This window comes from Palaemon carinicauda, chromosome 18, assembly GCF_036898095.1.
Source record: "Palaemon carinicauda isolate YSFRI2023 chromosome 18, ASM3689809v2, whole genome shotgun sequence".
NCBI classification, from domain to species: domain Eukaryota; kingdom Metazoa; phylum Arthropoda; class Malacostraca; order Decapoda; family Palaemonidae; genus Palaemon; species Palaemon carinicauda.
Window position 1 is genome coordinate 60,949,284 of NC_090742.1, and position 12,500 is coordinate 60,961,783.

A 12,500-nucleotide genomic window follows, 5' to 3' on the forward strand; every position below is an offset into this window, starting at 1 on the left:
TATACAACATCGGTGATCTTTAAATAACAGTTATATTAACCCTTAACTAAAACAAACCCCTTTCAATCTCTGCAGGATTTCTCAGGAGAAAAACCCCGACGGTAGCCACCGTGAGACATTATTATTATTACTATTATTATTATTATTAGTATTACTATTATTATTAATTATTAGTATTACTATTATTATTGATTATTATTATTACTAATTATTTATTATCATTATCATCCCTTGAAAAGTAGGATGCTGTAAGCCCAAGGACTCTAACAGGGAAAATAGCCCCGTGAGGAAAAGAAATGAAGGAAAAAACTAAAAAGAGAAGTTTAAGAACAATAACAACATTAAAATAAATCTTTCAGAACAGAGCCAAAGCCACCGACTCCCAAAAACAATGGCGGAAGGAGGAGGAAGACATTTCGAACTGACAAATCCCTTCGACAGTCCATCGGTCGCCCTGACCTGTGGCATTTGCCAGTCCGCTTTCGACAGCGGCCATCGTCGACCGATCATCCTGCCCCGCTGTGGTCACACCTTCTGCAGGATCTGCATTAAGGAATTGTCGGCAAGGGGAGACATCATGTGCCCCTTTTGTAGGTAGGTAGGAAGAATATGTATTTACATCTCTCTCTCTCTCTCTCTCTCTCTCTCTCTCTCTCTCTCTCTCTCTCTCTCTCTCTCTTATATATATATATATATATATATATATATATATATATATATATATATATATATATATATATATTTAAATATATATATATATATATATATATATATATATATTTAAATATATATATATATATATATATATATATATATATTTAAATATATATATATATATTTAAATATATATATATATATATATATATATATATTTAAATATATATATATATATATATATATATATATATATATATATATTCAAATATATATTATATATATATTTAAATATATATATATATATATATATATATATATATTCAAATATATATTATATATATATATTTAAATATATATTATATATATTATATATATATTTAAATATATATTATATATATATTTAAATGTATATTATATATACAGTATATATCATACACATTTCTAGGACTGTGTATACAGTACGTAATACATATGATGACAACCTTCGGCCAGACATGCATGAACTAGTAACAAATAACGTATTAAAACTGTAATACAAATAACTTCCTCATAGAAAGCTCAGTTATCTCTTGATGTCAGTTACTAAAATAAAATATACATTTAAAAACTATTCTTATCATTCGCTTCACTCTCTTTCTTATCATCGTCGGAATATTCATTATAGATATAATCTGAAGTGCTTTGAGCTAGGGTCCCCCCTTATCTTATCAATTGTATCGCGTCGGTTGCAATAGTACACGAACATCAGAGCTCAAATTATTAACTAAGACGAAGTATCTAACAGTATTTTGTCAGTTTGATAATTCAACGCTGAAATAGAGATAATTCAACGCTGAAATAGGATAATTCAACGCTGAAATAGAGATAATTCAACGCTGAAATAAGATAATTTAACGCTGAAATAAGATAATTCAACGCTGAAATAGAGATAATTCAACGCTGAAATAAGATAATTCAACGCTGAAATAGAGATAATTCAACGCTGAAATAAGATAATTCAACGCTGAAATAGAGATAATTCAACGCTGAAATAGAGATAATTCAACGCCGAAATAAGATAATTCAACGCTGAAATAGAGATAATTCAACGCTGAAATAAGATATTTCAACGCTGAAATAGAGATAATTCAACGCTGAAATAAGATAATTCAACGCTGAAATAGAGATAATTCAACGCTGAAATAGAGTAGAAGGCAATAATTAGGTGCTGCTTGGGGCCGAAGAAACGCTGCTATTATTATTATTATTATTATTATTATTACTAGCCAAGCTACAACCCTAGTTGGAAAAGCAAGATGCTATAAGCCCAAGGACTCCAACAGGGAAAAAATAGCCCAGTGAGGAAAGGAAACAAGGAAATAAATAAATGATGAGAATAAATTAACAATATATCATTCTAAAAACAGTAACAGCGTCAAAACAGATATGTCCTATATAAACTATTAACAACATCAAAAACAGATAAGTCATATAAACTATAAAAAGACTCATGTCAGCCTGGTCAACATAAAAACATTTGCTCCAACTTTGAACTTTTGAAGTTCTACTGATTCAACTACCCGGTTAGGAAGATCATTCCACAACTTGGTAATAGCTGGAATAAAACTTATAGAATACTGTGTAGTATTGAGCCTCTTTTGGTAATGCCCATAGTACAGTTGGCTTCATTAATTCCGGAACACTTTACGGGAAGATAACGAGACGTCAATGTACTGGAATTAATGAAGCCAACTGTACAACTAGTAATAATAATAAGGATAGGGAAGTGGGGAATATGGGGAAAGGATACGTACCCCTGGATACAATCCAGTTTATAGCCCGAAGGGAGGTAGTCGGGGTGGGAAAGAATAAGGAAAAAGGAAGAAAGAGAAGTACAGAAGAATAAAAGCGAGGGGCAGACGCTCTTGCGATGTTAGATAGGAATAGAAGCAGTTTGAATAAGGAAAAGACAGGCAGGGAGAGGAAGGGTTTTTTGGTTCATACAATGTCTAGCCCTGTTCCAAGAGTATGTCTGTCTGACACCTAGTTTGATGGTTAAAGAAAGGTATGATTTTGGAAAAATTATGATGTTTGTACAACTAGTAAGGTGCGCTGATAGCACTCCGGCCCCCCCTCCCCCCTTCCGGAGTTTCAAAAAATTAAAATTGACCATTTTGATTTTTCTTCCAGAGAAAAATAACCAAGAACTTGAGCGATGCCTCAAAAGTCTGAACAAAAAAGTTGACTGAAGTTCTCAACTTTCTACTTTGTGCTAGAGTCATGTCAATTACTCTATATTTCTATTTTCCTTTCAGAGTAAAGTACCCGAACACCGACGTAGACGACCTTCCCATCAACTTCAACATCCAGTGCCTTGCAGGATCCGCTGAGGTCTTCGATTTCTCGGCTCCTCCTAAGAATGTAAGTGTTAATCTCCTAACAAATTTAATATTCAACAACTATTTTTCCCCGTTGGAGCCCTAGGGCTTATAGCATCTTGCTTTTCCAAGTAGGGTTGTAGCTTGGCTAGTAATAATAATAAAAATAACAGTAATAATATTATAGCTAATACTGTGGTAACGCGCTGGCCTTGCATTCACATGGCAGCAGATCGATCCCAGCCTGGAACGGCGAGTTTAAGCGGATTACTGTTGTGGTTGGGCTTGCCTGACTGACGTTCTGGTGAGCGTCTCTTTAAGATGATACTGGAACTGAAACCAGACACCTTTAACCTTCAAGAATGAGTATAGGGGCAGGATGGTTCCTGAATATTTTAAGCAAGAGTAAATAATATCTTTGGCTATCAGTTAATCTTATCATTTTTGGCTGAGAATATGCATGGGAGAGATTAAGATTTTTAACCTGTTATGTCTTTTCAAGTGTGTGTATATGTATATATCTATGCAATATATATATATATATATATATATATATATATATATATATATATATATATATATATATATATATATATATATACTGTATATTAATGTTACTGTTAATGTGCATAATTGCCTAATGTGAACAATAAGCAGAAAATTACCTAATGTTGACATTAGGTAAGCAATTTGCACAATTTACAAATTGTCAACATTAGGAGAAAAAAAAAATTGCTCGATGTTCACATTATGTAGCTCAATTTCGCCCGGTGTTAATACTACTGCCTTAACAAAATTTGCCTTATATTAACATTGTGCACATTGTTAAAGACTTATTATGTTAACATATACTACAGTCGATGATGAGATAGTTTTAAGAATTGCAATTTAACAGAACAAACAAACAAAATCAATAAAAGATAAATTGTGCACATTGTTGGAAACTGATCATATTAACAATTGCAATTTAATTGAATAAAAATAAACAAAATCAATGAAAGATCAATAGAAGAGGTAAAAGTTCGGAGAGATCTCAAGGTTAGGTGGGGTCCAGTTAGTAATGTACGCATGGGTGAGAGAGCGAGTTGAATTCAAGTTTTTTCCATAGACAATTGCATCGTCCTAATGTACATTGAATTTTACACTGACACTTTGTATATCCTTCACGCCAGTAGTTCCTGCTGTTGCTGTTGTAATTGATACAGACATTATTCTTCTGCTTTTATCGGGGGCTATTTATTTTGATTGTACTCAGGTCAGCAGCTTTCAATCTGGGGCCTAGAATTCCTTCTTAGCAATCTACAGTCTATATTATTATTATTATTATTATTATTATTATTATTATTATTATTATTACTAGCCTAGCTACAACCCAAGTTGGAAAAGCAAGATGCTATAAGCCCAAGGGCTCCAATAGGGAAAAATAGCCCAGTGAGGAAAGGAAATAAGGAAATAAATAAATGATGAGAATAAATCAACATTAAATCATTCTAAAAAAAAAAGTAACAACGTCAAAACAGATATGTCCCATATAAACTATTAACAACGTCAAAAACAAATATGTCATATATAAACTATAAAAAGACTCATGTCTGCCTGGTCAACATGAAAGCATTTGCTCCAACTTTGAACTTTTGAAGTTCTACTGATTCAACTACCCGATTAGGAAGATTATTCCACATTTTGTTCCCTGATGACGACCACCAAGAGATTTTTGCGATCTGTGGACCACGATCCACATCCGAGACACTCAAGAGTAGCACAATGACCAATGGATAATGGCCTAAGCAGGTGTTTGCCGTGTCTTGTCATCGGTACTGCTGCCGTAGATTATCCTTAATAAGCCGAAGCAGGGATAATTTAGAAATTTGAAACAACTGTTTCTGTCTTTGCTTGTGTTTCTGTCTCTCTCTGCTTATGTCTCTGCCTTTGTTACATTTGATGTCTCAGTAGGAAGTTCTGTGTCAGCCTTTTTAGCTTTTTAAGATTAAAAAGATGCCTGAAGGTCCTCCTCGGTAAATATCTTACAAAGAGCAGTACTTGACAGGATAGATGACCCTAATCCAATCTACAGATCTTGTCCAAATGTAACTTTGAATGGGCTGTGGCCGGTTGTTTCATGGCGGTAGGTGTTAACTTGCTACTGAATAAACTTGAGGCCTAATGCCCCCCCCCCCCCTTGTTTTCAGTCATCCAAATGGTTATTTTGTCTTGGATGACAACCTTTACACGTTAAAAGTGCCCAAGCTTTGAGGATGACTTGGCCATCCAGTCACCAGATTCAGCTCTGGCCAGAGTACTGCAAGCTCAGCTATAATGACATTAATAGACTCTTGTCCGTTTTCTGACTGCAACATAGCAGGTGCAACAAATGTCAAAAATCTGTCTGGAAGATTCACTGCAACCTCTTCTGCTCTTTTTGCTGTAAGTGAACGCAGCAGGCAAAATTTTCTGAAGTAATCCCAGTTGGTTCTGTCCCGCTCCCCGTTTACCTTGTTCACGACAGCTCTTAACGATAAGACTCGAAATTTCGAACAACAATCTTCAAATCTCCACTGCAGCGACAGTGGTTCTTCATTCTATTCACATCAGGCAAAATAATATTGACTAATCTGAGTCTTGATTAAAGTGAACATTATGCAATTAATTTGCCTATTGTAAACATTGTGCAAATTGAATGCCTAATGTGAACATTAAGCAATTTTCTGCTTAATGTTCACATTAGGCAATAATATTAGCCTACTAGTCCACTGCAGAACACTGGCCTCTTGACATGTCTTTCCACTTGCATCTGTTCATGGTCTTTCTATGCCAGTCCACACACCAAAACTGTCTTAGTTCGTCAATCCATCATATTCTCTTCCTTCCCCTGTTTCTTTTGCAATCTCTATTAAATCCCTTAAGTCCATCTATTAAGAAATTGCACGTACATAAAACCTTAGAACATCCGCATTACAAGGACAGAGTTCTAGCAACGTCAACCAATAAATACCAGCTAAATACAGGAAATACTTTCTCTGGCACCTCCCCCCAAAAGAGAAAAAGGGCAAATGACAAAAGGTATATATAAACCTTTTATCCCTCAGAAACTTCCTGCTCTTTTCAGGTTGCTAAAGAAGGCACAAATTGTCCAGAGCACAGTCTTCGCTTGACCTTCTGGTGTTCCAGTTGCGAAGTGGCGGCTTGTGGTGAATGTCTTTTCGAAGAGCATCCAAAGCCTTTACACGAAATATGTCGCCTTCAGGAGGTCGTCCACAAGGTAAGATACTTGGAAAATTAAATGGTTTTTCTGTCTCTCCAAGACTTCAGTGTTATATTAAAGGAAAGGGAATTTACAATATCACAGACAAATCAAACTTCATGGAAATCTAGAAAGGAATTTTCGCTAAAAGAGAATTAGCAACAGTCATCTTCCATTCAGATAGGGCAAAATCGGGTTAATCATTTAACTTTTGCGGGCTTTGGTGTATTTCCCAGTAAAAATGTTTCCGGAAAAGCTTTCAAACGCTCTTGCACTTATGGCCTACTAGACTGTTGCACATGTGAAATAATGGAACATGTTGCTTCACTTACATTTCTATAACCAACAGGTTAAAGAGAAAGCCGAGATTCTGTCGATGGAAAGCTCAACTGAAGTTGTGAAGCGACTGACAGAGGCACTCATGCGAAGCCTGCTGGACATCTCAGACCTTCAAGAGGCAGCTTACCTCCTACACGAGACAGCCAGGTTGAACCGCAATGCTTCTGCCGCAAAAGACTTAGCCTCTATTACCTCAGTATTCGAAAAAGCTAAAGAAATCCGGGAGAGAGTCGCAGACCTTAATCACAACCAAACAGAACAATGCCAGAGGCCCCCAAAAATGACTGTGATAGCAACAAGGCCAGCTATTATGGCTCTCAGCGATAATGGGTGCCTGGCCAAAGTTCTGGTCGAAAAGATGGGAGTGCATGTATATGCTCTGCAGTCGGCTTCAACTGCTTACAGTGTTGCTATTAAGGTATAGTAATATAGTTCAAATAGGATGAGGGTAATAATATTGATGAAAGATAGAATGAAAGTTCAAATTAGGGTAAAATGGAGGAAATAGGAGTGGGAGAGTACAAAAGAAAATAATGTATAAATGATTCTTTATCATTCAATAAGCTTTCACTAAATAATTCATTAAGTCCGAAGAAATAAAATAACAGTAAATTTATTGACACTAAGTGCCACGATGTTCTAAGAAAGAAAGATGCAAGGAAAGTTTAACGTAAATCATAATAAAGTATACGACACAGGATATCAAGAGAAATTATTATAATAAAAGGCCAAAAGTAACTAGAATTATTGATAATGAAAACAAGCACACAGTGCATGCCATCCAATAACATTTTGATAAGACATTATCTACTAAAATCAAAATTGGGCAAAACAGTGTTTTAACATTTGCTACTCTTTGTGAATTTTTATAAGCATAAAGAAACCTACAGCATGTGCAACCGAATTTTAAACTTAAAATGTAAGTAGAAAAAAAAACGAAGACTTCCCTAAGAAGCATCCCTTAACAATGGTCCTAATGTAGGGATTATGTCCTGCCACCCAGTCTCTGCAAGCAATAATTTTGATAAAAGTTACAAACACAACCCAGTTATTTTTCTTTCATCTCTTTCAGATGAGCATCCTGACATCATGCTTGAGCAAGGAAAACCCAGTCGCCTTCCTTGACATCAAGGCGGGTGAGAGAAAACTGGGAAGAGTTTACATCACCCTCGATGGGCGAATGAGAAGGGCTCAGCAATTCATAGCATTATGCCTAGGAACGCTTGGGCCATCCTACAGAGGCACAAGGTGAGTTGCAATGCCAAAGGTTATCAATGAGGCTGTAATTGCATTATTCTCTTGGAACAAGCAACTGAGGTCAAGAATTACAAGTTCTAGATAGAGTGCGCTGCTTCTGAAATTGCATTACTCCCTGCATATACATGAAATAAAAACACCTAATCGTGTCTAACAGTAGCTAGAAGATACATTACTTTCAGTTTCTATTATACTGTATATATGTTTTAGTTTCGATTTCTTATTATTAAAAGTTCTAGGTGCGCTGTTTCTGTCAGTGCCTTACTCCCTGCATATGCATGAAACGAAAACACCTAATCCTATCAAACAATGCCTAGGAAATACATTACTTTGTTTTTATTATACTGCAATTATGTTTTAATTTCGATTTCTTATTATTAAAAGTTCTAGGTGCGCTTTTTCTGTCAGTGCTTTACTCCCTGCATATGCATGAAACGAAAACACCTAATCCTATCAAACAATACCTAGGAAATACATTACTTTGTTTTTATTATACTGCAATTATGTTTTAATTTCGATTTCTTATTATTAAAAGTTCTAGGTGCGCTTTTTCTGTCAGTGCTTTACTCCCTGCATATGCATGAAACGAAAACACCTAATCCTATCAAACAACACCTAGGAAATACATTACTTTGTTTTTATTATACTGCAATTATGTTTTAATTTCGATTTCTTATTATTAAAAGTTCTAGGTGCGCTTTTTCTGTCAGTGCTTTACTCCCTGCATATGCATGAAACGAAAACACCTAATCCTATCAAACAATACCTAGGAAATACATTACTTTGTTTTTATTATACTGCAATTATGTTTTAATTTCGATTTCTTATTATTAAAAGTTCTAGGTGCGCTTTTTCTGTCAGTGCCTTACTCCCAGCATATGCATGAAACGAAAACACCTAATCCTATCAAACAATACCTAGGAAATACATTACTTTGTTTTTATTATACTGCAATTATGTTTTAATTTCGATTTCTTATTATTAAAAGTTCTAGGTGCGCTTTTTCTGTCAGTGCTTTACTCCCTGCATATGCATGAAACGAAAACACCTAATCCTATCAAACAATACCTAGGAAATACATTACTTTGTTTTTATTATACTGCAATTATGTTTTAATTTCGATTTCTTATTATTAAAAGTTCTAGGTGCGCTTTTTCTGTCAGTGCCTTACTCCCAGCATATGCATGAAACGAAAACACCTAATCCTATCAAACAATACCTAGGAAATACATTACTTTGTTTTTATTATACTGCAATTATGTTTTAATTTCGATTTCTTATTATTGAAAGTTCTAGGTGCGCTTTTTCTGTCAGTGCCTTACTCCCAGCATATGCATGAAACGAAAACACCTAATCCTATCAAACAATACCTAGGAAATACATTACTTTGTTTTTATTATACTGCAATTATGTTTTAATTTCGATTTCTTATTATTAAAAGTTCTAGGTGCGCTTTTTCTGTCAGTGCTTTACTCCCTGCATATGCATGAAACGAAAACACCTAATCCTATCAAACAATACCTAGGAAATACATTACTTTGTTTTTATTATACTGCAATTATGTTTTAATTTCGATTTCTTATTATTAAAAGTTCTAGGTGCGCTTTTTCTGTCAGTGCTTTACTCCCTGCATATGCATGAAACGAAAACACCTAATCCTATCAAACAATACCTAGGAAATACATTACTTTGTTTTTATTATACTGCAATTATGTTTTAATTTCGATTTCTTATTATTAAAAGTTCTAGGTGCGCTTTTTCTGTCAGTGCTTTACTCCCTGCATATGCATGAAACGAAAACACCTAATCCTATCAAACAATACCTAGGAAATACATTACTTTGTTTTTATTATACTGCAATTATGTTTTAATTTCGATTTCTTATTATTAAAAGTTCTAGGTGCGCTTTTTCTGTCAGTGCTTTACTCCCTGCATATGCATGAAACGAAAACACCTAATCCTATCAAACAATACCTAGGAAATACATTACTTTGTTTTTATTATACTGCAATTATGTTTTAATTTCGATTTCTTATTATTAAAAGTTCTAGGTGCGCTTTTTCTGTCAGTGCTTTACTCCCTGCATATGCATGAAACGAAAACACCTAATCCTATCAAACAATGCCTAGGAAATACATTACTTTGTTTTTATTATACTGTATATATGTTTTAGTTTCGATTTCTTATTATTAAAAGTTCTAGTTGCGCTGTTTCTGTCAGTGCCTTACTCCCAGCATATGCATGAAACGAAAACACCTAATCCTATCAAACAATACCTAGGAAATACATTACTTTGTTTTTATTATACTGCAATTATGTTTTAATTTCGATTTCTTATTATTAAAAGTTCTAGGTGCGCTGTTTCTGTCAGTGCCTTACTCCCAGCATATGCATGAAACGAAAACACCTAATCCTATCAAACAATACCTAGGAAATACATTACTTTGTTTTTATTATACTGCAATTATGTTTTAATTTCGATTTCTTATTATTAAAAGTTCTAGGTGCGCTTTTTCTGTCAGTGCCTTACTCCCAGCATATGCATGAAACGAAAACACCTAATCCTATCAAACAATGCCTAGGAAATACATTACTTTGTTTTTATTATACTGTATATATGTTTTAGTTTCGATTTCTTATTATTAAAAGTTCTAGGTGCGCTTTTTCTGTCAGTGCTTTACTCCCAGCATATGCATGAAACGAAAACACCTAATCCTATCAAACAATACCTAGGAAATACATTACTTTGTTTTTATTATACTGCAATTATGTTTTAATTTCGATTTCTTATTATTAAAAGTTCTAGGTGCGCTTTTTCTGTCAGTGCTTTACTCCCTGCATATGCATGAAACGAAAACACCTAATCCTATCAAACAATACCTAGGAAATACATTACTTTGTTTTTATTATACTGCAATTATGTTTTAATTTCGATTTCTTATTATTAAAAGTTCTAGGTGCGCTTTTTCTGTCAGTGCTTTACTCCCTGCATATGCATGAAACGAAAACACCTAATCCTATCAAACAATACCTAGGAAATACATTACTTTGTTTTTATTATACTGCAATTATGTTTTAATTTCGATTTCTTATTATTAAAAGTTCTAGGTGCGCTTTTTCTGTCAGTGCTTTACTCCCTGCATATGCATGAAACGAAAACACCTAATCCTATCAAACAATGCCTAGGAAATACATTACTTTGTTTTTATTATACTGTATATATGTTTTAGTTTCGATTTCTTATTATTAAAAGTTCTAGGTGCGCTTTTTCTGTCAGTGCCTTACTCCCAGCATATGCATGAAACGAAAACACCTAATCCTATCAAACAATGCCTAGGAAATACATTACTTTGTTTTTATTATACTGTATATATGTTTTAGTTTCGATTTCTTATTATTAAAAGTTCTAGTTGCGCTGTTTCTGTCAGTGCCTTACTCCCAGCATATGCATGAAACGAAAACACCTAATCCTATCAAACAATACCTAGGAAATACATTACTTTGTTTTTATTATACTGCAATTATGTTTTAATTTCGATTTCTTATTATTAAAAGTTCTAGGTGCGCTTTTTCTGTCAGTGCTTTACTCCCTGCATATGCATGAAACGAAAACACCTAATCCTATCAAACAATACCTAGGAAATACATTACTTTGTTTTTATTATACTGCAATTATGTTTTAATTTCGATTTCTTATTATTAAAAGTTCTAGGTGCGCTTTTTCTGTCAGTGCTTTACTCCCTGCATATGCATGAAATGAAAACACCTAATCCTATCAAACAATACCTAGGAAATACATTACTTTGTTTTTATTATACTGCAATTATGTTTTAATTTCGATTTCTTATTATTAAAAGTTCTAGGTGCGCTTTTTCTGTCAGTGCTTTACTCCCTGCATATGCATGAAACGAAAACACCTAATCCTATCAAACAATACCTAGGAAATACATTACTTTGTTTTTATTATACTGCAATTATGTTTTAATTTCGATTTCTTATTATTAAAAGTTCTAGGTGCGCTTTTTCTGTCAGTGCTTTACTCCCTGCATATGCATGAAACGAAAACACCTAATCCTATCAAACAATGCCTAGGAAATACATTACTTTGTTTTTATTATACTGTATATATGTTTTAGTTTCGATTTCTTATTATTAAAAGTTCTAGGTGCGCTTTTTCTGTCAGTGCTTTACTCCCAGCATATGCATGAAACGAAAACACCTAATCCTATCAAACAATACCTAGGAAATACATTACTTTGTTTTTATTATACTGTATATATGTTTTAGTTTCGATTTCTTATTATTAAAAGTTTTAGGTGCGCTGTTTCTGTCAGTGCCTTACTCCCAGCATATGCATGAAACGAAAACACCTAATCCTATCAAACAATACCTAGGAAATACATTACTTTGTTTTTATTATACTGCAATTATGTTTTAATTTCGATTTCTTATTATTAAAAGTTCTAGGTGCGCTGTTTCTGTCAGTGCCTTACTCCCAGCATATGCATGAAACGAAAACACCTAATCCTATCAAACAATGCCTAGGAAATACATTACTTTGTTTTTATTATACTGTATATATGTTTTAGTTTCGATTTCTTATTATTAAAAGTTCTAGGTGCGCTTTTTCTGTCAGTGCTTTACTCCCT

The 12,500-nt window shown here is 33.8% G+C and overlaps 1 protein-coding gene across 1 annotated transcript in view; it reads left to right on the top strand.

The window, feature by feature from the left end:
* The window catches only part of LOC137657084 (uncharacterized), a 17,181-nt gene that overhangs the window by 1,323 nt on the left and 3,358 nt on the right, over positions 1-12,500 (top strand). The window contains exons 2-6 of the mRNA XM_068391449.1: positions 360-594; positions 2,952-3,057; positions 6,121-6,273; positions 6,605-7,012; positions 7,667-7,842. Coding sequence (XP_068247550.1) covers positions 392-594; positions 2,952-3,057; positions 6,121-6,273; positions 6,605-7,012; positions 7,667-7,842 — 1,046 coding nt within the window. The 5' untranslated portion in view covers positions 360-391. The remainder of the gene's footprint in view (positions 1-359; positions 595-2,951; positions 3,058-6,120; positions 6,274-6,604; positions 7,013-7,666; positions 7,843-12,500) is intronic.